The sequence below is a fragment of the Cnephaeus nilssonii genome (assembly GCF_951640355.1).
Source record: "Cnephaeus nilssonii genome assembly, chromosome: 5".
NCBI lineage: Eukaryota > Metazoa > Chordata > Mammalia > Chiroptera > Vespertilionidae > Cnephaeus > Cnephaeus nilssonii.
The window spans coordinates 16,965,828-16,990,522 of NC_137076.1; the positions used below are offsets into that span (position 1 = coordinate 16,965,828).

Here is a 24,695-nt window from a genome sequence, read left to right on the forward strand (position 1 = left end):
AGACCTAGAGGTACACCACCATCCAAACACAAATGCTCAGGAGAGAGCTCTGGGCTCTTCTAAGCAGAGGCTTCTTTTAGTCCTGATCCTGCCCGATTTGGAGATCAAAGCATTATCGCTTCAGATAGTGATACTCTCAAGAGGGTGGAGAAGGAAGGTCTGAGAGACTCAAATAATGAGGACATTATTAGGCAACTAACTATCCCACTATTTACAAATACACATGAGTAAGAAAACTTCGCCTCCATCCCTGCAGCTACTTTAAACAAAGCATTGAAGATCCCAGTTTTCTGAGCAGGGAATATGTTAAGTCTGTTAGCAGTTTAAGACATTGCAACACTGGCACAATATGTCACCTATTCTTTGTTTTTAATTACAGGGTAACATGGTAAACTCCAACACAAAAGTGGGATGGGCAAGTGCGAAAGGAATCAATAAACGGAACCAGTATTACACAAGGGTATTGAGCCAACGATGAGACGGCAGCTAGTGCTTTGCGGAGTCACGAGGGTAGAACTCGCTCAGGGTGCTCTGAGGGATTCTCTTCAGCATTTCTTTGGGGAAAATTCGGAGCAGCTGCCAGCCAATGTCCAAAGTCTCATAGACAGTGCGGTTTTCATAAGGACCTTATAAAAAATTGAGATTGGATGAATAAAGGCAAACTACTTCCAACTTACCAGGTTATTCAGGATGAATTCTGTTATATGACCACACTGGAAGCATGAAGTGTAAAAAAGAAGAGACACAGAGCAGTTAGGTCTCCCCAGACTGGATGTGACTGAATGTGGAAATGAGGCCACAGACAATAAGCACCATCTTGAATCAGAGGAAAGAGAGGGGCCCATGGGCTAGAGACAGCAGGCAGGCAGTCTAGTGTGTGTGTGTGTGTGGGGGGGGGGAGGGGGGGTAGATGGAGGGGGAGGGGAGGAGAGGTGCAGGGAGGGAGGGTGGGGGTGAAGAAGGGGAGCTTTCTTGACAATTGGGTGGGGATCTAAATACTTGGGGCAATGGAAACCAAACTCAGTGTTGTGTCCAGAGGAGTGAGAAAAAGTTTCCCAGGAACAGAGGCTGAATTTGACAGATACTTAGAAAGGCCTATTGAGTACTTGAATAGGTCAGTGGTTTTCAAAGTTGTTATTATTCTTTTTAATGGCAGAAATCAACCTTATGCAAATAAATCTCATTTCTTAACGAAGAAACCAGAGTGGCTGAAGTTCTGGATTCTTTTCTCTAGCAGAAGAATTTCATCTCTAACTTTTAAGGTATTAAGGTATGCATTAAAAAACTCATATATTTTTGGGATTTTAATGTCAATAAAAACTTATCACATAAATAGAAAAATGTACAAATCCTAGTGCGTAGCTTTATGCATTATTCCAAAATGAACACATCTGTTCTAAGTACCACTGAGGTCAGGAAGAGTATTAGCAGCATTAGCAGGACTGGCAGAAGAAACCAAGCCAAGCAGCGTGAAACCCTACACTACATAGGCTATGAAATGAAAACCATTCTGGACTTTTTAGTAGAGGGACAATGAATAAAATTTACTCTGGCAATTATATATAAGGGCTCGGGGAAACTGAAAAAGCTGGCATTTTGCGACCAGGGGTGATGAAACCAAAGGTGTGGACTAGGTTTTAAGACTCAAAGAGTGGTCAGAGATCAGTAGCTTCAATATCACCCAGGACAATGCCCAATTACTGAGCTTGAGTAACCAGGACAATAGTCATGCCGAGATAGACAGAAACTGAAGAGGGAATTGCTAGGCAGGCGGTCAGTTGGGTAAAAACTTTGGTTCTGACCGTGCTGAGCCTCAGGGATGGTGGCATAAACAAAGCATCCCAGTTGAAGATGTGGGATTAGGGCTTCAGAAAGAGGGTAAGGATCATACATAGCAATTCAGTCAATGCATAGGGGACAAGCCAAAGCTTGGGGGGGAGGGGAGAGGAGAGGGAAGCATAGGCAACTATGCCTCTGGGAACAAACAATTAAGAAGCAGAAAGATATATCAAAAAAAGGAGATGAAAACAGATGGATCAGAAAAGTCCCAAACCCCCAAAGCTAGCGAAGATGGCTGCGGAGAGGGTAGGAGGAAGGAGGCGTACAATAGAAAGCAGTTGTAAGGAAGGGGAAATAAGGGGGGAGCTAAATAACTGGATAATAGAGTTGAAGGCAGAGGGGAAGGAACCAGAGCACTAAGTACAAAGACACAACAGAGTTGAAAGACCCTCTTCTCTAATCAGAAGGAAAATCAGGTAGATACCAATGTAAAATCTCTGATTGGGAAAGAGGTCTTCAAAACTATTTATGAGGCTGTTTATATTTGTAAGAAAAGAGTCATCTTACCCTGAGCAATGAAGTTCCTCTCAAACTTCTGCAGAAATTCCAAGTAAAGAAGATCATCTGAGGTAAGGGCTTCTTCTCCCACCACGGCTTTCATGGCTTGTACATCCTTACCAATAGCATAGCACGCATACTAAAGAGAGAAAGGTTCACACGCACAGACATAACATTGTATAAATGTTAACAATAATCTGGGCTATGTAAGTGTATTGCTTTAGGTGTCTTCATAAGAAAATACAGAAGGAATTTCACGTTACTTACAAACACAATTCACGTTAAGTAAAACTCATGAAAGTATCAGATGACTTTATTAGGAAGCAGTCTCACCCGGAAAGGAATCGTCAGGCATGCAATAGACACTGCTACAAAAATACACTTCCTCAATGTGTCAATGAGCTTACACTTTATAAGATATTTGAAAATCAGAACTCATACCATGGAGTAATCCATCTTGAAGTTCTATTCAAGAAAAACATTTGTGCTATTAGGTGTATCATTTCTACTTTAAGGAAAGTTAAAGAATCCTTTCAGGAATACGCCACAATTATGATTACTAATAAAAACTTAAAACGGCCTTATGGCTTGGTTTTTTATTTAGAAGCTACTTTACATAGCATAAAACAAGTGTTTCAAGCATATGATTTTTAATCTTTGTTATCAGCATCCATCCTTATGAAAAAAAGACTGCTTGGTTCTAATGAATGTTTTCTATATTATACTAGAGGCCCGGTGCATAAAAATTCTTGCACTGGACGGGGGGGGCGGGGGGGGGGGTGAGGGGAAGGTCCCTCAGCCCGGCCTGCACCCTCTCACAGTCCGGGAGCCCTCAGGGGTGGGAGGCGACCCAGTGATCAGGCAAAGGCAACACCCACATCACACCTCTCCTGCTGCCACTGCCGGCAGTGCAAGCCTCGGCCCGACTCTGGTTCCCTGTGCCTCGGGCGGCCCTGGGCAGCTGGGGGGCTGAGGGAACTGTGCACCGCCATCTTGTGGCTGTGGGCGCCACCATCTTTGAGGACATGGCAGTCAATTAGCATATTCCCTCCTTATTGGCTGTGGGCACCGCCATCTTTGTGAGGGTGTGATGGTCAATTAGCATAGTCCCTCTTTATTAGATAGGATATGAAGACTATACTAAAATTCTATGTGGATGAGGAAAAGAAAAGTGATATGGGATAAAGACAAGAGGTATAAGACAGCAGAAAGAATAGATTAAGAAAGGCATTTACTTCTTTAAGCGCCATCATTAAGAAGATATACATACCAGCTGGTTAGACACATCAGCATGATCCTTCCTGGTCATACCTTCCCCAATAGCAGACTTCATTAACCGTGACAATGAGGGCAGCACATTAATAGGTGGGTAAATCTTGGGTAGAATGGGAGGGGGAAAATTAAGTACAAAATTCAAGCTGTACTGGTAGTAAAGAAGCATTCAGAAACTCGTTATTATCCCTTAAATTATATAAAACTGCTGCAGTTGTTTCCTAGGTGAGTTTTAACATGTTTTCCTGGTATGAAACTCTTTATGGCATAATATTTCTTTTGAGAATCAAATCTAAAAACCTATACAACAGTACAAGATTATATTGAAAAACTGAATTTTCAATATTTGCCTACAGTATCAAATCTAAGTGGTTTTCTGAACTCTGACTCAAAATCACATACAAAATAATAAGACTAACAATAATTCCACCTAAAAGTTGATCTAGTACAGAACCATCAAAAATTTGTTTTTGATTATTCAGCCATAAAAATAGAATGAAATCTTGTCTTTTTGACAACAAGAATTGATCTTGAGGGGTAATTATGCTAAATGAAATAAGTCAAACAGAAAAAGGTAAGTACCATATGATCTGATTTAGATGTGGAATCTAAAAACAAACAAAAAAACCCCCACAAGTGCATGGATATAGAGAACAGACTGGTGGTTGCCTGAGGCTGGGAGTGGGGGTGGGTGGACAAAATGGATGAAGGGGGTCAAAAGATACAAATCTCCAGTTATAAAATGAACAAGTCAGAGGGATGTAATGTACAGCATAGCGAATATAATTAGTAAAACTGCACTGTAGCCCTAGCCAGTTTGGCTCAGTGGCTAAAGTACCAGCCTGCAGACCAAAGGGTCCTGGGTTTGATTCTGGTCAAGGGAACATACCTCGGTTGCAGGCTCCTCCCCAGCCTGGGCCCTGGTTAGTGCACATGCAGGAGGCAACCAATCGATGTGTTTCTCTCACATTAATATTTCTGTCTTTCCCTCTCTCTTCCACTCTCTCTAAAAATCAATGGAAAAATATTTTCGTGTAAGGATTAAAAAAAACACAAACAAAAAACCTGCACTGTATTATATTTCAAAGTAGCTAGGAGAGTGGATCTTCAAAATTCTCATCAGAAGAAAAATAATTTTTAACTATAATGATGGATGGTAACTGGACTTATTTTGGTGATCATTTTGCAATATGTACAAATATTGGATCATTATGTTGTACACTTGAAACTAATAAATTATACCTCAATAAAAGAACAGAAAAAATCTGTTTTTGTATTATTAATATGATTAGTAGATTATACATTATGGAATAGAATACCCAAAAACATTCTTTAAGACAAGTGACTCCATTGTAAGGCACAATAAAGAAAAAGTGGAAATTAGCCACACCAGGATACTATAGTCAATCCTCATAATGTCATTGAAGGGTTCTTTGACTTTAAGTAAAATGACATATAATGAAACTAGTTTTCCCATAGGCTGATTGATACAAACAAGAGTTAAGTTCCTATGGCATCTCATCAACTTTAAAACAAAATGGCATTGAACAAATGCTATTCGAGAATTTGTTGTACATAGAAATGACAAGTTTACAACCAAGTCAAAATCAATTTAAGATATTTTCTAAAAAAAAAAAATTTCTAAGAGCTAAGTCCAAGTCACTAAAGAATAACTGAAGAGTAGATTTGTAAACTTTACTGTGCCACTCAAATGTCAAATACCTGTCTGTTGTGTAGCTGTCTGTCCACATAGATCTGCCCCTCTGTGATATATCCAGTCAAATCAGGGATGGGGTGAGTGATATCTACCAGAAGAAGACATCTGATGTTAGTTAAGTGTCATCTCGTATAAACAAACGCACAGCATGTCAATCTGCATTACCTACAGATAGTTTACAGCACTACCTAAAACTGTGCTATCTATCTATCTATCTATCTATCTATCTATCTATCTATCTATCTATCTATCTACACTAATAAAAGAGAAACATGCAAATTGACCATCACTCCGCTACGCCCACCAGCCAATCAGAGCGAGTATGCAAATTAACCCAACAAAGATGGCAGTTAATCTGCATATGCAGACTGAAGACAGCGTAGAAGGAAGAGGGAGGGAAAGCACAGGGGGAGGCAGTGGCAGGAGGGAAAGCGGAGTTAGGGGGGGCGGGGCGGCGGCAGGAGGGAAGCCTGTCTTGGTGGGCTTTGCTCTCTTCTCTGCTTTGCTCAGGCCTCAGGAAGCCCTATTTTTGCAGGAATAGGCCCAAGGAAGCCCTATTCTTGCAGGAATCTTCCTGCAACGGGCCTCTATATACATATACACATACACATACACATACACATACACATACACATACACATACACATATACATATACATATACATACCCGGTGCACAAAATTTGTGCACGGGGGGGGGGGGGGGTGTGTCCCTCAGCCCAGCCTGCACCCTCTCCAATCTGAGACCCCTCGAGGGATGTCCGACTGCCCGTTTAGGCCCGATCATGGTAGGATTGGGCCTAAACAGGCAGTCAGACATCCCTCTCACAATCCAGGACTGCTGGCTCCCAACTGCTCGCCTGCCTGCCTTCCTGATTGCCCCTAAACGCTTCTGCCTGCCAGCCTGATCACCCCCTAACCACTCCCCTGCCAGCCTGATTGATGCCTAACTGCTCCCCTGCCAGCCTCTTTGCCCCCAACTTCCCTCCTCTGCCGGCCTGGTCACCCCTAACTGCCCTCCCCTGCAGGCTTCATTGCCCCCAACTGCCCTCCCCTGCTGGCCTGATCGCCCACAACTGCCCTCCCTTGCAGGCCTGTCCCTCCCAACTGACCTCCCCTGCTGGCCATCTTGTGGTGGCCATCCTGTGTCCACATGGGGGCAGGATCCTTGACCACATGGGGGCAGCCATCTTGTGTGTTGGAGTGATTGTCAATCTGCATATTACTCTTTTATTAGGTAGGATAGAGGCCTGGTGCATGGGTGGGAACCAGCTGGTTTGTTCTGAAGGGTGTCCCGGATCAGGGTGGGGGTTCCCTTGGGGCATGGGGTGGCCTAGGCGAGGGGCCTGTGGTGGTTTGCAGGCCGGCCACGCCCCCCCCTCCCCCGGCGACCCAAGCCGAGGCCCTGGTATCTGGGATTTATTTATCTTCTACAATTAAAACTTTGTAGACTTCAGCGGAGCAAAGGCTTCTGCTCGCTCGGTGGTGGCAGCCATTTCTGTTGGAATTTATTTATCTTCTATAATTGAAACTTTGTAGCCTTAAGCGGAGGCCTGGGCCAGCCAGGGTGTGCGGAAAGCTTGGCTTCCTCCATCACCGGGGAAACCCAAGCCTCCCTCCTGCTCTCTCCGTGGCCAAAGCCATCTTGATTGGGTTAATTTGCATACTCACTCCTGATTGGCTTGTGGGCGTGGTGGAGTGATGGTTAATTTGCATATTACTCTTTTATTAGATAGGATATGTGTGTGTGTGTATATATAAAAAAAGCATAATATGCAAATTGACCAGTGAAACAACCAGAGGGTTATGATGCACACTGACCACCAGGGGGCAGACGCTCAACACAGGAGCTGCCCCCAGCCCGCAGGTCCTTATCGCCCGATGGGGGTCTGCCGGCCAACCTTTTGGTCCCTCCCCGCGGCCGGCAGGCTCCAATTGCTGGATGGGGAACCAGAAACTGAAGATGGGTGGTGGGGGACGTGGGCGAAGCCGGGTCCCTGATCGCCCCACTGGTTGTCCCACAGAGGACAACCAGCGGCGGGGGGCGGAGCCGGCTGCCTGCAGCCGGGGAAGATCAGCCCTGATCGCAGGCCAGGCCTAGGGATCCTACCCATGCATGAATTTTGTAATTTTGTGCGCCTGACCTCTAGTATAAAATAATTTTCTGTGATGATTGGTAAGTTCTGTATGTATACTGTACCATATGATAGCCACTAGCCAAATGCAGCTATTGAGCACTAAAAAAATGTGGCTAATATAACTGAAAAACTTTATGGTTTTTCAAATTTATCTAACTTCAAACTTTAGAATTTAAATAGCCAAATGTGGCTAGAGGTTACCATAATGGACAGTTTAATTTATTTGGTTGCAGCATAGTTAATTATGTGTTGGCACATGAGTTAAATTAGCTGCATTCATAAAAAGTACTATTTCTCCTAGTTATGTGATCTCTCCCCAAAATATATTTTAAAAAAATTCTATTTGAACACAAAGTTCCCTTGCAGAGATTGCCAATGGGATGTATACTGAGAGGTTATTCCTAGCTCATAAGCTATTTCAACAGGGAAATATAGAGATGCTAGACAAGTAAAGCGACACAATGCAGGCAGCACCAAAAAGGTCACACAAGTCAAGACATTTATAAGTCTGCTAAAGGACATAAAGTAATTTGTAGCTTCTTTCTTGGAACAAATAATTTTCATGGCAGAAGCAGTGTGGTGTACCAGTCAGTGTGAATTGTGAATTCAGACTGCTTGGGTTCTAAGGCTATCACTTCCCAACTCGGACAGATCACTTCACCTCCCTGTGCCTCAGATTAGAGAATCTATCTCAAAGTTGCTATGAGAATCAAATTAGTCAACATTTATAAAGCACTCAGAACAGTCCTCAATATAGTGAGTTATCACTGTTTCTGAAAATATCTTCCAAAAGTGCCTTTTAAAAACAGAGAAAAGGACAAAAGGCACAAAGTCTTTGCCCCAGGAGCCACCCTGAGCACACACTAGAAAGGCACTGCACTGTGTGCTTTCACACATAATAAAGGAAACTAAGTTTTAATCAGCCTCTGGTGGTGATCAACTTGTCTCTAAAGTCTCGTGGCGTTTACTATTTGTGCTTTTGACACTTAAGCCACCTTAAATTATTTGTGCACACACATAAGAAAATATCTAATTAGACTGAACAACTTACATTAGGTAAAGACACAGTGTTTTTTTAAATTACTTATATCCAGACCAGTGTCCTACAAATAGCAGGCACTCAATAGTACTCAGTAAATGAAAATTTAAAATTCTAATTATAAAGAAAATTATTACTTTTTCTTCCACAAAAGGATAATAATTATGAGTTTTCAAATGAAAAATTTTATTTATGTACAAATTACTAGCTGATGTAAACCCTTGGAGGATAAACACTCTCAAAAAGGTAGTTCGTTTTCTCTCTTAGAATCAAAGCCCTTACAAGGATTAGGCCTGCTATAATCCAAAAACCAAAAACTTACCATCATTAGGCATGGTGAGAATAGGGATTTGAGTAATCGAGCCATTTCTACCTTCCACTCGACCAGCACGTTCATATATTGTGGCTAAATCCGTATACATGTAACCTGGGAAACCTCGTCGACCAGGAACCTCTTCCCTGGCTGCTGAAACCTGATGTAAGCCAAGGAGGAGAATATCACACAACATGGGATATGGAAAGCAAAGCTTTGTTTGTTTGAACATGCCAACTTAGAAAGTTGGAATATTATCTTTTTCATTTTAAATAGTCTCTAAGAGATCATTTAGAAAAATCTAGTAACACAATTTCAAGTATTTTGCAACGAAAATGCTGACAATTGGGACCAGACGTTTTTTGCTAAAATCCTGTTGCCAAATCTCCAAATAGCTTGCTAGAAGGAAATAGCTTGCAATTTTATAAACCAAAGGAAGTTAATTTTAAAACTAAGAGAACTGATTAGTTCACAAGATTTATTTTATGCTAAGGGTCTTGCCATATATATGTACGCTAAACCCGAAAAGGTAAAAAGGGAAGGAAATCTATACCAGGAGTCATTTGATGTACTTTACATTCATTATTTAATCCTCACAACAACCCTATGAGGAAGGTAATGTTGTTAATGTCAATTTGTAGTTAGAACCAAAGGTTAGATAAATAATTTCCCAAAATCACAGAGCCAGGAGTCCATTCACTGCACAAAATAAGATTAGTAACAAATGGTCTTTCTCTTAGAGACATGCATACTAGAATATAGGTATACCTATTAATCTACAACCACTAAAAACCCAAAACATTAAGGCCAAGTTTAAGTGCTTCCTTCAAAAGAGTGTGCTATAGCAGCGTCACTCAAAGTATGGTCTGCAGATCAGCTCTTATAAATGTGCAATGAGAAAATAAGGTAAGCATTTAGAAAACTTCAATAGCAATTTAACAGAATAAATTTGTCTGTTGAATCTAATAAAATAAATCTAGGCTTATAATTTATGTATTTTTTAATTTCACTTTTCTAATAGTTCATTTTAGAAAAGGTATTGGTCTACGATGGGTATGGGGGGAGGGGAGTCCTCCACTTAAAAAACTTGGTAGCAGAGTGAGATTTGGTGATGGATCTCAGGGAATTTTAAGAAACTTCTTACATGCTTAAAAGAGTACCTTACTCAACATTTCAGTAACTTGCATTAGAACGAACACCCTAAACTTCTGGTGATAACACAAGAATCTTAATATTGTCCTAATTAAACACTGAGTTTTCTGAAGGAAAAGGTTCTGAGAACGGTGCTGCCAGAATATGGGCTTTTTTACTATATCTATTCAAATAGTAACATCATTAAGAATAAAATTCTGGAAAAGGATAAAAATTGACAGTCTAGACAGAGACAGAATTCCTGGGAGAGTAAATGAATAAAGAGCTTGCATCATTTATCATTTACTCTCTCTTAGAATCAAGTCTTAATTCATGGAGACAGTGACAGAATGATAAATAGGCTAATAATTTAAATGTTATCATCTAATCATTTCAACTAAAGTGGCAGATATAAGTTTTAAAAACATGATGAAAGAAAAATGAAAACTTGCAAAGGGACAAGATAACCCTGGAAATGAAGCCATGTTAATTAAGAAAAAAGTTACCTCTCGAAGTGCTTCAGCATAGGAACTCATGTCTGTTAGGATAACCAATACATGTTTCTCACACTGATAGGCCAGAAATTCAGCTGTGGTTAGAGCCAAGCGAGGAGTGATAATTCGTTCAATACTGAAATGGAACATTAAGTCCTATGTCACTCAAACAAAAAGGCTAAAAACAAAAGAAAATGAGATTCTGGAAATCGTACAATCTCCCTCTAAACGTTTTAAATAAATTGAGGAGGGTAAAGCAATTATTACTTTAAGTAAAGCAGCTACTTTATGTATTTACATAATAATAATTACTTACTTCTACAAAGTTAAATTGGTTATTTTATAATTTCTCAGAACTATATAGTTCTCAAAACAGAGAAGGGGGGGGGGGGGGAGAGGGAGAGAGAGAGGGAGGGAAGGGAGAAATAGGGTCCAGATTTCTCAGTTAAGAGGAAAAGATCATTCACTGAGTACAAATTGTGTACTAGGTAATTTATACATATTATCTCATTTAATATACACAATAACCCTGTGAAACAAGTATTATTTGTCACATTTTCTGGAAGAGGAAACTGAGCTTCAGAGCCTACATGATTTGCCCAAAGCCAAATAACTACCAAGAAGCACAACTGGAATTTAGATATAGTTATCTCCTTCTTAAGCCCATGTTGCTTTCATAACATTTTTTCTCCCTAGTCTTAGGTAGCATTTTGGACCTGAAGCCTGGATGAACAGAAAGAAATAGCTCTATTTACTTACGTAGGGTCATTAGCCAAGTTCAAAAAGAGGCAGACGTTGTCCATGGAGCCATTTTCTTCAAAGTCAGATTTGAAGAACCGGGCAGTTTCCATGTTTACCTAAATAGCAATGACTTCATCAGTGCTGGAAGAAGAAACATTCTCAATACTATGTATTTCTGATGAAGGCTAAGCTATAGATCTGCACTGTTCCTTCCTTTAAAGTTGTCAAGTACTCACACAAATTTTTCACAAAAGCCAACAGAGTAAACAGCCTACTTTGGGCACAAAGAGAATTATTCTTACATTTCATAGTCAAATGCCAAATTTTAATCCTTAGTTTGCCCAAAATGCTAACTTGCAACTTCTTTACCTAGAGGTAAACTCAATGATACATGTGTAATTTCCTACACTATTCTAATAACATAAGCAATTAATTTTATATTTCATACTAAACCAGCAAATATTTATACTTACACCCATAGCAGCAAATACAATTGCAAAATTTTCCTCACTGTAGTCCACTACATCTTTGGATTTCTTTACCAAACCAGCCTGGCGACAGATCTGAGCTGCAATCTGATGAGGAGTACAAAAGCACTGAGTTGAAATCTAAAACAACATTTCTACAACAAAGTAACTTTCATCCTAAACTTTTTGAAATTTTAATTATAAATGAAATTGGAATGTTTTAAAGTACCAGTCACCAACCTTTCAGAACTCACAGACCACCAGTGGTTTGCAGACCACTGGTTGGGGACCACTGTTTTAAAGGACTTTATCCAATAAAACTATTTTGCAACTTGCATGCAAAAATTCCTAAGAGTAAGTAAAAAGAGAGCTATCATCCTATCTAATAAAAGAGACACATGCAAATTTACCATACCTCCGCCACACCCACCAACCAATCAGGAGCAAGTATGCAAATTAACCCAACAAATATGGCTGCGGCCATGGAGCTGGAACAAGCAGGAGGCTTGGGTTGCCCCCAACGATGGAGAAAGCCAAGCTTCCCACTTGCCCTGGCCAGCCCTGGCCTCCGCTCAAGACTACAAGGTTTCAATTATAGAAGATAAATATATCCCAACAAAGATGGCGGTGGCTACGGAGCTGGAGAGAGCAAGAGGCTTGGGTTGCCCCCGGCGATGGAGGAAGCCAAGCTTCCCGCCCACCCTGGCCGGCCCTAGCCTCCGCTCAAGGCTACAAAGTTTCAATTATAGAAGATAAATAGATTGGAGAGGGTGCAGGCTGGGCTGAGGGACATACACCCCCGTGCACGAATTTCATGCACCGGGCCTCTAGTCCTATATAATAAAAGGCTAATATGCAAATTGTCCCCTCAACCGGGAGTTCGACCAGCCCATGGCCCCTCCCCCAATCAGCCCCCCCACCCCGATCGGGGCAGGCCAGCCAGACTCCACTCGTACACAAATTCGAGCACCGGACCTCTAGCGTATGGATAAAGATCCAATGTAACTGGATTATATAAACAGTAACACTGGGGATTAACACGTTAAGCGCCCAGCCTGTTTTGCCTTCTGGACAGATAGTATAGTGTCAGTTACTGGTGACTGACTGGGCGCTTAACGTGTTAATGTTGAAACCCCCTTTGGTTTCTCACTAATGTCAAGCATTTAGGAATTCTTCCTTGTTAAATTTCATACCAAACAGACCCTGGTTCTCACCTCATTGTGTGGTAAGCCAGCAGCAGAGAAGATAGGAATTTTCTGCCCCCTAGCAATACTGTTCATGCCATCTATGGCCGAGATGCCAGTCTGAATCATCTCCTCTGGGTAGATTCGACACTGAGGATTGATTGGCTGGCCTAATGAATTTCCAAAAGGGAAAATTTTAATATGTCTGTATAAGAAGACTAAAACATATAAAGCATTTCTTTCTGCTCTTAAAATATTAGTTATTTTCTGAAATCTGAAACTGTTTAGATAATTTTTTCCATTAGTCTTGCTTAGACTCATGAAATATTGATAGTGGAACTCAGGTTCCTAAAGTGAAATAGAGGTATAGCAAATAAGAGAGCAATCCTCAAAGCCATGGCTTTATTATTTACATTCCTAATATACCCTAATGATATATTAAGATATTTATATAAAATTTTAAGATTATCTCTAGGAAAAAATAAATTTATTAAATAATAAGTAATTAATTATGGAGCAAGTTGGTTATCAACTTAAAGTATCACAAAAAATCACTATCCGGCAAAGATATAAGCTAGACATATAGGCCATTTTCCACAAAACACAGAATCCCATTTACTGTCCTTACCCATGATGTCAAGGAAGTCTTCAGCCAGTACAACAGGACCTCTGTCGATCGGTTTTCCTGATCCATTGAATACCCGACCTATAAAACAATAAGACGGCAGAAGTGGACAATGTTAGAAATATTCATCGTTTTTCAAAAGATTTTATGTAAACGTGTCAAAAAGGAAACAGATCTCTGCTCAGAATGAAAAATATCAACTTACCAAGCATATCCTCAGACACTGGTGTTCGGAGAATATCCCCAGTAAACTCACAGGATGTTTTCCTGGCATCTATACCTGAAGTCCCTTCAAATACCTACCAAGGAAGAGAGGTAATCAGGAGGGTAAAAGAAATTTAAATTTTGTCAGCCCTTATAAACTCAAATACATAAATGTACACTATTTTTAGTATCACAAACACAACCTCTTGACAAGGGTCGTGCATGAAGGACATCCAATCCTACAAGTAAGCTAAGAATTTTTTTTTTACATTTTTAAATAACTGTTTAATTTAAAAAAAGAAAGTAGAATAAAAAGATGCATCAGAGACCTTAGGTGGCTCCACAAACACTAAAAACTTTACTATCTGGCCCTTTACCAAAATTTTGCTGACCCTTGCTCAAGATTACTTTTTAGGGGAACATGTTATTTGAGAAAAATGCATTTACCGTAAGCAGTAATATTAAAAACTAGGGATTATAGGAGACAATATAAAGAAACGGACTCAGATTCTGTTTTGGTTTCATTTCATAAGCTTGAATTCTGCTTTTCTTCTCTCTCCTTCTATGTGATCATCTGCTTCATTTCATCCATTAAAAAAAAAAAGCCATTTTACCAGTGAAGCTATTGGGCTAGAATCTAGAATATAAGTGGCTGACATCTGATAAGAAAACATGCAAAAAATATTTTTTTCCTCCACAGACATACTTATTCAATGACTAGAAAAAACATGCAGTGTTCCTTACATTTTTGTGATTAGGAAAAAGTTCAACTGGCCAGTTATTAAAATTATGCTTACCTGAACCACTGCTTTGGAACCACTAACTTCTAGAACTTGCCCACTTCTCTTCGTGCCATCTGGTAATGTCAAGTGAACAATCTCAGCATATCTGGGAAACTAAGTAGAAAAAAAATAAAGGATCAATAACTAACTACAGGGTTAGAGGTTAAAGTTAGATGTAGGGGTAGGGTTAAAAACTCCAAAATACTCTATGTGCTCTATCTCCATCATAGCATGTATCCATATGCAATCCCACCACCTCCCTGACACACAAAGGCACACCTGAGAGTTGATGACATCCTCAAGTAGTTTAAGTCCTTAAAACGCCAATCACTGGTATACACATTGGCAAACCAGCATAAGGTACAGAGAGAAGGGTCTTAAATTTGTGAAAACACAGCAATTAAAATATTTTCTTCTGTGTATATTTTAAAATTTCGATACTATAGAAAGAACTTACAAATAACCATGTTCTCCCTACTCAGAAGCGATGTTTGTTGTGTGTATGTATGTGTAATCTCCTGCATGCATTGGAGGCAGGGGGATAAAATGCAATTAAATAATAATCCTATATAATCAAAGTGTAATATTCAAATGGACTCTTAAGGCAGAACAACTGGGAATGACCAGTGGCTATGACATGCACTGACTACCAGGGGGCAGGCACTCAATGCAGGAGCTGCCCCCTGGTGGTCAGTGCGCTTCCAAAGGGGAAGCACTGCTCAGCCAGAAGCCGGCTCATGGCTGGTCAGTGCAGTGGTGGCGGGAGCCTCTCCTGCCTCCGCAGCAGCGCTAAGCTGTTAGTCGGACATCCCCCAAGGTCTCCCGGGCTGCCAGAGGAATGTCTGCCTGCCAGCTTAGGCCCGATCCCCTGGGGAGCGGACCTAAGCCAGCAGGTGGACATCCCCCGAGGGGTCCCGGACTGCAAGAGGGCACAGGCCAGGCTGAGGGACCCCCCCCCCCCCCCCGCGAGTACACTGGGCCTCTAGTGGCTATTATAATATGGTAACATTAATGTTCCCTCCTCAATCTAATTCTCCTAACCAGATATGTATCTCTTCTATCTGTTCTTAATATTTTAAATGCATGTTTCTAAAAATATAGTGTGGTTTCATTTATATAAATGGCAACATACTAAATATATCACCTTCTACCATTTTTTCATTTGACATTGTGTTTTGGGTCTGTCATGGTAATACTGACCTTATTTTGTCAACATATTCTATTGAAAGATGTACCACTATTTTGTGTGAAGTGAAGAAAAACATCTGCTAATTAAACTATGACAGACCATTGATTTTAACTTGATTTTGGAAAGGCTAACGTGAATATATGGTCAGCTTAGAATTGATGTTAAAACAGATATAGTGAAAATAAAATCAAATGACACAAAAAGGAGGACCTATGTAATACTTTCAACAATAAATATTTTTTAAAAAATCAAATGACACCGTATTTTATTCAGTTGTTCTACCAATGGAGTTCAAGGATGAACATTCTCCCATGTGCTCTTCATGCAAGTGTGCCTGAGTTCCCCTAAGGCAGTGGTCGGCAAACTCATTAGTCAACAGAGCCAAATATCAACAGTACAACGATTGAAATTTCTTTTGAGAGCCAAATTTTTTAAACTTAAACTTCTTCTGCCGAAACCGGTTTGGCTCAGTGGATAGAGCGTCGGCCTGCGGACTGAGAGGTCCCAGGTTCGATTCCGGTCAAGGGCATGTACCTTGGTTGCGGGCACATCCCCGGTAGGGGGTGTGCAGGAGGCAGCTGATCGATGTTTCTCTCTCATCGATGTTTCTAACTCTCTATCTCTCTCCCTTCCTCTCTGTAAAAAATCAATAAAATATGTTTAAAAAAAAAAAACAAAAAAAAAAACTTCTTCTAACGCCACTTCTTCAAAATAGACTCGCCCAGGCAGTGGTATTTTGTGGAAGAGCCACACTCAAGGGGCCAAAGAGCCGCATGTGGCTCGTGAGCCGCAGTTTGCCGACCATAGCCCTAAGGTATTTGATTACTTAGTGGTGGGCTACACAGGCTGAGCCCATTTTCTGCCAAATTACTCTGCAAAGAACTATATTAATTTACAATCTCCCTAGCAGTATACAAAAGTATATTTTCCCTACATCTCTGTTAGCTTACATAATTACTATTAAACATTAACTTTTGCCATTTAGAAAAGTAAAAAATAGCATCTTTTCAAACTGCATTTTCCTGATTCTACTAATATTGAGCATCTTTTCATGTTTACTGACAATTCAGACTTTATTTCCGATGACTGGCTTATTACTATTTTTTCCTCACTTTTCAACTGGATCTGCTTTTTCTTATTTATTTTTACGAGTATATAGATTCTGGACACTAACCTTTTTGCAAATATCTGTTCCAAGTCAGTCTCTTATCTTTTAATTTTGTTTATGGTATCTTATCACATGAAGTTTTAAAACTTTTTATGGAATAAAATAATTTGTTTTCCTTTATAATGTATACCTTTTGTGTACTGTTGAGAAGTCATTAAAATGGTCTTATGTACTGTCTTCTAAAATAGGTTTTTCATGTTCAGGCCTTTAATCCATCTGGATTTATTTTTGCTATGTAATTTTACCTTTCTCATTTTTATTCTTTTGCATATAAGAAGCCAAATGCCCTAAGAATATTTACTGAGTAGCACAAAATGTCTCCCACTGGCTTGTAATGTAGCATTTGCTATTTACCAAGTCCAATTTTCTTGTGTGAGGCAACTTCTTAATTTTGCTCCACTGATATACTTGCTCACTCCTACACCAAATTTCTATTCCTGATTACTCTATCTCTAACTGATTGCTACCTGGGGAAAATCAACATCTTTGCTATTCTGTCATTCATGAACATGGAATCTACACTTAAGGTTTTCTTTTATGTCTTTCAACAGCTTTATAATTTTTTATAAAACATATCTATGAGGTAGCAGCGACGAAAAAAAAAATTTTTTTAATTCTGCAGACAAAGGACCCTCAGTCACAAACAGAATCCACAGTAGACCCAGTACTAGAATCCTGTCTTCTTATTTTTTATCTAAAACTCTTGGCTCCTATATAGCACTGACATTCAGACCCAAGGAATGGCTTAAAAATCATAACATAAAACTTAAAGTATTCTTAACAGGACTTAATGCCAGGTTTTAAACTTCATAAATGGTTAAACAATGATGGTGGTATATTACCTTAACATGATCCAAGATCACTAGTGGACCATTGACTCCTGATACTGTCTTGTATGCTGGAAAGAAAAACAGAAGAGCCCATTTTAGTCAAATAGAACAACAGCCTAAATTATCTCTCTGGGATTACAGGAAAACATCTCCCCATTTTATCACACCTATTACAATATGGAGCAAACAGTTACAAAATTTTTTTTTAAGTTAAAATTAAATATGCCTGTGCCTGTACAACTTCACATAATCTACCAACATCCAACCAAAAACATTTTGAATCCTTACTATAAATCACAATATTTTAAGAACCCAGGACACAAAAACAAAAAAGGCACAGAGGAACAGATTTCCCTCAAGAGTTCAGTTTTAGAAGGAGAAGGGGGAGTTAAGAACCCTAACAGATGTGCAGAGGGCTTGTGGAAGCACAGGAAAAACCTAGCTGGCGTTCTCACCTTGAAGAGAAAAGGAAAACTTTGTAGAGGAGGTGGCACTTACCAAAGTAGACAAGGAAGGGGAGGGGAATACTTAACAAGTGACAAAACTCACAACAGAAATCTGAGAAAATGTAGTGTTGAGGTAAAAAGCTATCATTACATGCTCTCTTAGAAACTATGGGAAAATTGCTTTATTAAGGAGGGAGTGGGCAATGGAATGAAAGGCCAGAGGGTCAAATAAGGTAAATATCCTTAAAAAAAAAAAAAAGTCAAATGTTACTGTCAGTTTAGAGGCTTATATTTTCCACTGGAAATTATGCCCTTGGAATAAAGTGCCATTCTGTAAGGTAGCTAATCCCCGGGTAGCTATCCTTCAACCATATCACACCTCACATAACTTGCCAAGTGTAATTGGAATTAGGTGTAAAATAGAACACTCCAGAGTAAGTCTTATATCAGAATTAACTAAATTTATAGTCAGAACAGCTGAAAACAAATAAAATAAAATAAATGTATGAAGAAGACTTAGTACAAGGCCTAAAATAATTTCTAAGAAGCTGTCAACCAACTGGGAACTTTTCACTTGCTTGATTTCTTATCGAGTCTCGCAGAGATTTCTGGCACAGATGGAGACTCCCAAGAACGAGGAAACCATTTAATAACCAGTCTGTTCACCCAAGGGGCTCCAGAACTCAGAAACACAATGTCTTCCGCCAGGAAGCAGTACCCAGGTAGAAACATGGCAAGCAATCAGGCCCCTTGGCTTTCATACTCACAGGACATTTAAATCCTGACACCAAATATTTGCTTGAGTACATCTGTAATTGTAATTATCTCATCAGGGCTCCAAAATGACTTTTTTTAAAAAACTGTAGACAAAAGGCAAGTCACAAATTTAAGTTACTTGAGTGGATGATAATGTAAAAGAATAAATCATTCCTCAAAAATTATTAGAAAGACCCCAAGTGTCTTATTTTCTGCTACTTTTATAAAAATCCACTCCATCATTTTAAAATAATCTAATACCCTTAAAAATAATTCCTAACCCTGAAAAATTACCCATTGTTCTCATTTTAAGAGTCCAAACATTCTATTCTATCAATGACTTCTAAAATTGCTATGGGGAAAAGCAAAGTGAGCTACTTTAGAAACAGGTTATCTTAGAACCTAGTTTTAAAAAATACAGAAACAGAGACCTTTACAAAACTTTTACCTAAACAGTTGGGGATGAAAGGAGTGGGCTGGTTAGGAGGCATGATCTAGTTTTGAGATTTATAGGCAAATGTAACAGCAACAAAACCCTTCAGGTTCTAAGTCTCTTTACCTTTTCAACAAGACTTGCATCTCCTTTGAACTTCTAACCTCTACAAGAACGTTTCAGAATTTCATGTTTAAATTCAAGCTCATTCAAAATTATGAAGTTTTGCCAGTCACGAGCAAAAGCATGACCAAAAAAAAAAAAAAAAAAGAAACACTAGTCATTGCTTTTCCTGGAAACAGTGAACAAAGCTGACTTCTACAAAAGACAAGGTTCTACTTCATCAAGAATCTCTACATTTGCAACAATTTTTTAATTTTTCAATTATAGTTTACATCAATATTATTATTAGTTTCAGGTGTACAGCACAGTACAGAATCATGTATTCTGCAAAGTGTACCCCCACATATTTCCAGTATCCACCATACAATAGTTATTACAACATTATTATTGACTATATTCCCTATGCTGTACTTTACATACTATGTAGCCTTTTAAAAAGCCACTAACCATTCGAATTCATTAACACCAACACTAATAACTACTTATAAGAAATTCTTATTTAATCTCCATAACAGGGCTATGAGTTAACTATTATTCCAAGTTTTAGAAGAGAAAAATGACTCTCAGAAATTAAGTAACTTGCCCAAGCATCTGAACTTATATGGTCTGGCTCCAGAGTCATTTGTTCTTTAACTCTGACCTACAGTTCAAATTATAAAACTGAACTGCTCTTTTGTTTTTGTTGTGTGTGTTTTTTGTGGTCTGGTAGACTCATAATTATTTGCAAGACTTATGTAGCTATAGCACTCAAAATAATTTCATGAGTCTGCATCTTTAGCTATTAAAAAATAAGTTATTTTTACTATTTTTAACGCACTGGCCAATGATTCCCTTTGTGTTCATATTTTGTCATTACTGGAAAACAATCTGTCTTCAATGGAGTATAGCCACTGGAGAGTTTAAGCAGAGGAAAGAATCTAATGGAGACGCTTCAGCAGTTTTCCCTCACTGGAAAACATGAAAAACAAGAGGAGACTACTTCAGATACAAATCAGAGGTTAAGCAACCTGCTTGGTTTAAATTAAACCGACATAACAAAGTAAACTAGTAAGTGTTATAACCCAAACTAAATAAAAAACATTACCAAACAAAAACGTGGGAAGTACATCAGACTTTTACAGAGCCTCTTTAGGAAAGTTACCTTATTTCAGCTCCCCAAAATGCTGGGAGGTAGGCAAGGCTGATACACCACTCTATACTTAAACTAAGGCTCTGAGAAATTTGTTACTAAATTGGAAAGCTGGGATTAGAAGTGGTTTTTTGTTTTGTATGTTGTTGTTTTCCTAATTCTAAAGTTGGTACCCTATAAGATTTCTGAACTCAGTCTCTAGTATAATTAAAAATATGGAGATGACACAGTTCCAATCACTTGGACTACAAATAAATACTAGAAGACAGTTTATATAAAAAATATAGTTCTTTCCTATAATATTAAAACTATTTCCAAAAAAAGAAGAAGAAAACAACAAGCAGAGAAAATGCTATCAAGCACTACCTTTCATCTCTCAAAATATTTCTAGCTTTTCTCACCATTATCATTAACAGTCCAAAGCAGAGATAACTGTTTAGAGTAGGGCTGCCAAAGACATTACCTGCTCTTCAAAAAAGTAAAAACCCATTCACAGATTACATGGACATTTCTATTTACCAAAATAATGGCCATTCTTCTCTTGAAAATATCCAAATGAACAAGAATTTGGGTCTGCAGGGGATGATCAGAACTCCTGACAACACAGCAGATATATGTTTACATTACACTAGAGGCCTAGTGCACAAATTCCTGCACCGGTGGGGTCCGTCCCCCCACCCCCCAATCAGGGCCCATCTGACCAGGCCGGGAGGGGGGGAGTGGGGGAGGGGGAGGGACCAAGGGTGATTGGCCTGCCAGCCCTGCCCCCTGGTGGAACTCCCAGTTGAACTGGTTGAGGTGACAATTTGCTATTAGTCTTTTCTTATATAGGAGGATACCAAACACATTTTACAACCAACAAGTCACATCTCTGATTTGGAACTATCAAGCAGGCAATATATATTTATGGGTAACATTTAAAACCAAAGTCTACAAAGGTTTTTAAGAAGCAGGTTTTGTCAAATGACATCCTCTTTCTCCTGCAGGATATGAGATTATTCAACACTACTAACACCACTTAATGATTGTGAAATTTGTAAAGAGAAAATTCACAGCCATTGCACAAGAGACCTAGTCCTTCAGCCTCCACCTTATTACCAAATCAAAAACCCAGAGCAATCATCTTCCATTGTGCAAGGGTCTATACCCACACCCTGAGCAATGGGCATTGAGGGAGCGGTTCCAGAAAAAAGCAGGCCAATGATTCCTTTATTTGACCTGCCTGGGGCTAGCTCTGCTATATGATGTAAGAAACGTAAGGTAAGTTAACCTAGCTAGGGTCTCAAGAACAGTAGAGATTATCTAAAAATGTTTCACTTCCAAAAGCTCTATGTTATTAAACCTTGCTCAAAGTTTAAACGAAAATCAGGTTTCCTTTCCCTGACTTTAGAAATTCAATTGAAGTGCTCAAGATTATATCAATCCTGCACATCTCGTTTTCCATTTCTTGTTAACAGCCCCATAATCCTGAAGTTGTTTTAAAACAGGACCCAATTTGCACAGTGTAATTGCTAATATTACTCCATTCTTTCCTTTAAAAAGCACATTAAATTACTATACCATATCAGTGAACATGGTATCATCATTAATTAGAAAAAATTAATCAATATTCACAAGCAATTAAAATTATTAACTAGAATCAAGAATGTGGTAATACAGGAAAAAAAGATATTTTGCAAATGTGATTAGCTGTTACCCTAAGTATGATATCATTTATGTTTTTTAGAATAAACCAGACCCAGAGGGAAATTCAACTCAACCAAGTATCCCAACTCCTTACTCTACCTAATTCCATCCAGGCGAAGAATCTATCCACCAAACTATTAGAACAAGGGGTTTAAATGCAAGTTATACAACAAAGTACAAGACAGGATAAGCACTTATAGGTATCAAGCACTGTGCTAGGCACTGAGGATACAAAAAGGATTCCTGACCTCTAAATCTAAAGATTGAGTTTCAAGAATTACGTTGCAACGCTTTTGTCAGGAGAACTCTCATCTGCAGTTCTTCAGTCACTGGCTGGGCATAAGAACAGAGATAACTACTCATTCTCCCCTTAAGGGCTTACAACCTTCATCATGAACTCTCTAAACAACATTATTTCAGTTGCTACTCTATGAATTGATATTAAATGAATAATTATATGTAAACTATTGCTCCCTTATAATTTTTTCCTAGAAGCATCATTAATGCCTCTCTCTTCTACCCAAAGCAAAACACACAAATGCAATTCATAAGGGAATTCATAATTGTTAGGTATAAACTTATGGTTAAAGTCCACATAAGAACGCAACATCTGTCAATTTCCTGGAACATTTAGATCAGCTCATATAAACCCCCAATAAGCATTCAGATCATTCCCAGTGTAAAAAGCACATCTCGGCAAACCAGAGAATCAAGTGTTTTCCTTCCCTCACACTGCAGTGCTGTCACATGACCCAGTGACAGATCAGGATGGGATTAGTCAGGCAGGAGAAAAACCCTCCATCTGCAATTCTTTTCAACCAATGAGCCACCCACAAACAGGAACTCTGGCAAATAACCAGTGCAAATATGGTACTGCCACCTGGGGAAACATCAGGTGCTTTCCCAAGTTTTGAGTCTATTTCCAGGGCTCATCCCCAGTTCCTAAGAAAGCTGTAAAGAGGTCTGAGCCTACACAACTGTATTGCTTAGTAATCAAGAGCCATTTCTTGAGCAGTTCACTGAAACCTGGTTTATTAAGTCCTTTTTACACTCAACAACACTTAAACATGCCTATGCATATGTGTTATACAATATGAGCAAAGACGTTTGGTTTCCCCAAGGCAGCCTTACACTAAACCAAGTTAGCTTAACTGGTCAGTAGCGGCAAAGGTATACAAAGGCCTTGCTAGAATTAAGAAACCTGGAATTTTAGTTCCTGCTCTGCCAATAATTAGGTGTCTAAAGCCTGGCAAGCCCTGTCCCTCCAGGAACCTCCGGCTTCTCACTGTAAAATGAGAGGGTTAGGCTAGATAAGCTGCAGGGTACTTTTCAGCTCTCGCGTTCTGCGATAGGGAGGTGTCCTGCGGTGGAACAGCCCCCTCCACCGAGCATCTCCCTCCGGCTCCGGACCGACCTCCATCCATGAAAGGCCTGACCACGTCAGCGACGGCACTACATCTTCGCCCGCGGCAGGAGCGGCCCCGAGGTCCCCGCCACCGAGCGCGGATGGGGAGGGGTGTTCCCTCGACCCCTAAAGGTCCAAAGCGAAGGTCAAGCGAAGATTAAGCCTGAGTGACAAGGAGCGGCCTTCCCACCGAGACAAGAAGCAAGCGCCTAGAAAGCCCCAGCCCCGGGGAGCTGGGGAGGGCGGAGCGACCGCCAGGAGCCCACCGACCCCAGGAGGAAGTTCCCGCAGCAGTGCTTTCCCGCACGGAAATGTGAAGTACACTCACGTCTTCTTCTAGAGAGAGACGTGCGGGCGAGAGTAGGGGGGGGGACGCGAGAAGGAAAAATAAATCCTCCCCCCGCCCCCCCTCCCAGGCGCTGGCTAAGCAGGTGAGTAGGAGCAAGGGGCTGGGCTAAGGAGCGAAGGCAGGATCCATCTTGCTCTCTGATACTCACTGAGGCGAGGCTGGGACAGGTAGTTCCGACTCGCTGCCATCGCCTGCTCCCAAGATCCCGCTCCCGCCCCCGCCCCACTGGTGGGCACGGGCAGCTCGGGTGCGGCCCCGTTCACGATCCCCCGCATCACTCGCAGCGCCATCTTGTCTCCTCCGTCCCGACTGGCCCCGCAGCTGTGCCGCGCAGGCGTAGATATAGCGGCGGCAGCCCGCGCCCCCGGCCCCGCCCATGCGCGCTGCGGCGCCACGGCCTCGCCCCGCCCCCTCCGCAGGCGCGCTGCCTGCGGCCTCGTGACTCGGGATCCGCGTGGGCGGGACTGAGCCTGCGCGCCGGCTGGAGGGAGCTGACCAGCGTGCTGGGAGGAGGGCGCCTGGCCAGGGAGAGGGAAGCAGAAGCGAAAGAGGGACCCAGTGAGAAAGGCAAGCTTTCTGGGAGAAAGAGAGCAATGAGGAAAAGGGACGCATGTAAGGGAGGGAGGGGGAAGAAAGGCAAGCATGTACAAGAAAAGGTCAAGTAACGTCCACTTTATAATGGCATTTCATGATGTTGAATGAAGAGACATCAAGTTCTAAAAAACACTTTGAAACATTA

The 24,695-nt window shown here is 40.4% G+C and overlaps 1 protein-coding gene across 1 annotated transcript; it reads right to left on the reverse strand.

The window, feature by feature from the left end:
- Positions 1–355: 355 nt before the first annotated feature.
- Positions 356–24,261, reverse strand: ATP6V1B2 (ATPase H+ transporting V1 subunit B2). The gene is made up of 14 exons (XM_079771587.1): positions 24,105–24,261; positions 17,642–17,697; positions 14,458–14,556; positions 13,662–13,755; positions 13,460–13,537; positions 12,862–13,001; positions 11,654–11,755; positions 11,199–11,296; positions 10,452–10,575; positions 8,824–8,974; positions 5,332–5,414; positions 3,608–3,712; positions 2,347–2,476; positions 356–626 (listed from the first exon to the last, which is right to left on the reverse strand). Exons 1-14 carry the CDS (start codon positions 24,244–24,246, stop codon positions 487–489), a joined length of 1,542 nt encoding a protein of 513 aa, XP_079627713.1. The 5' UTR covers positions 24,247–24,261; the 3' UTR covers positions 356–486.
- Between the last annotated feature and the right edge of the window lie 434 nt (positions 24,262–24,695).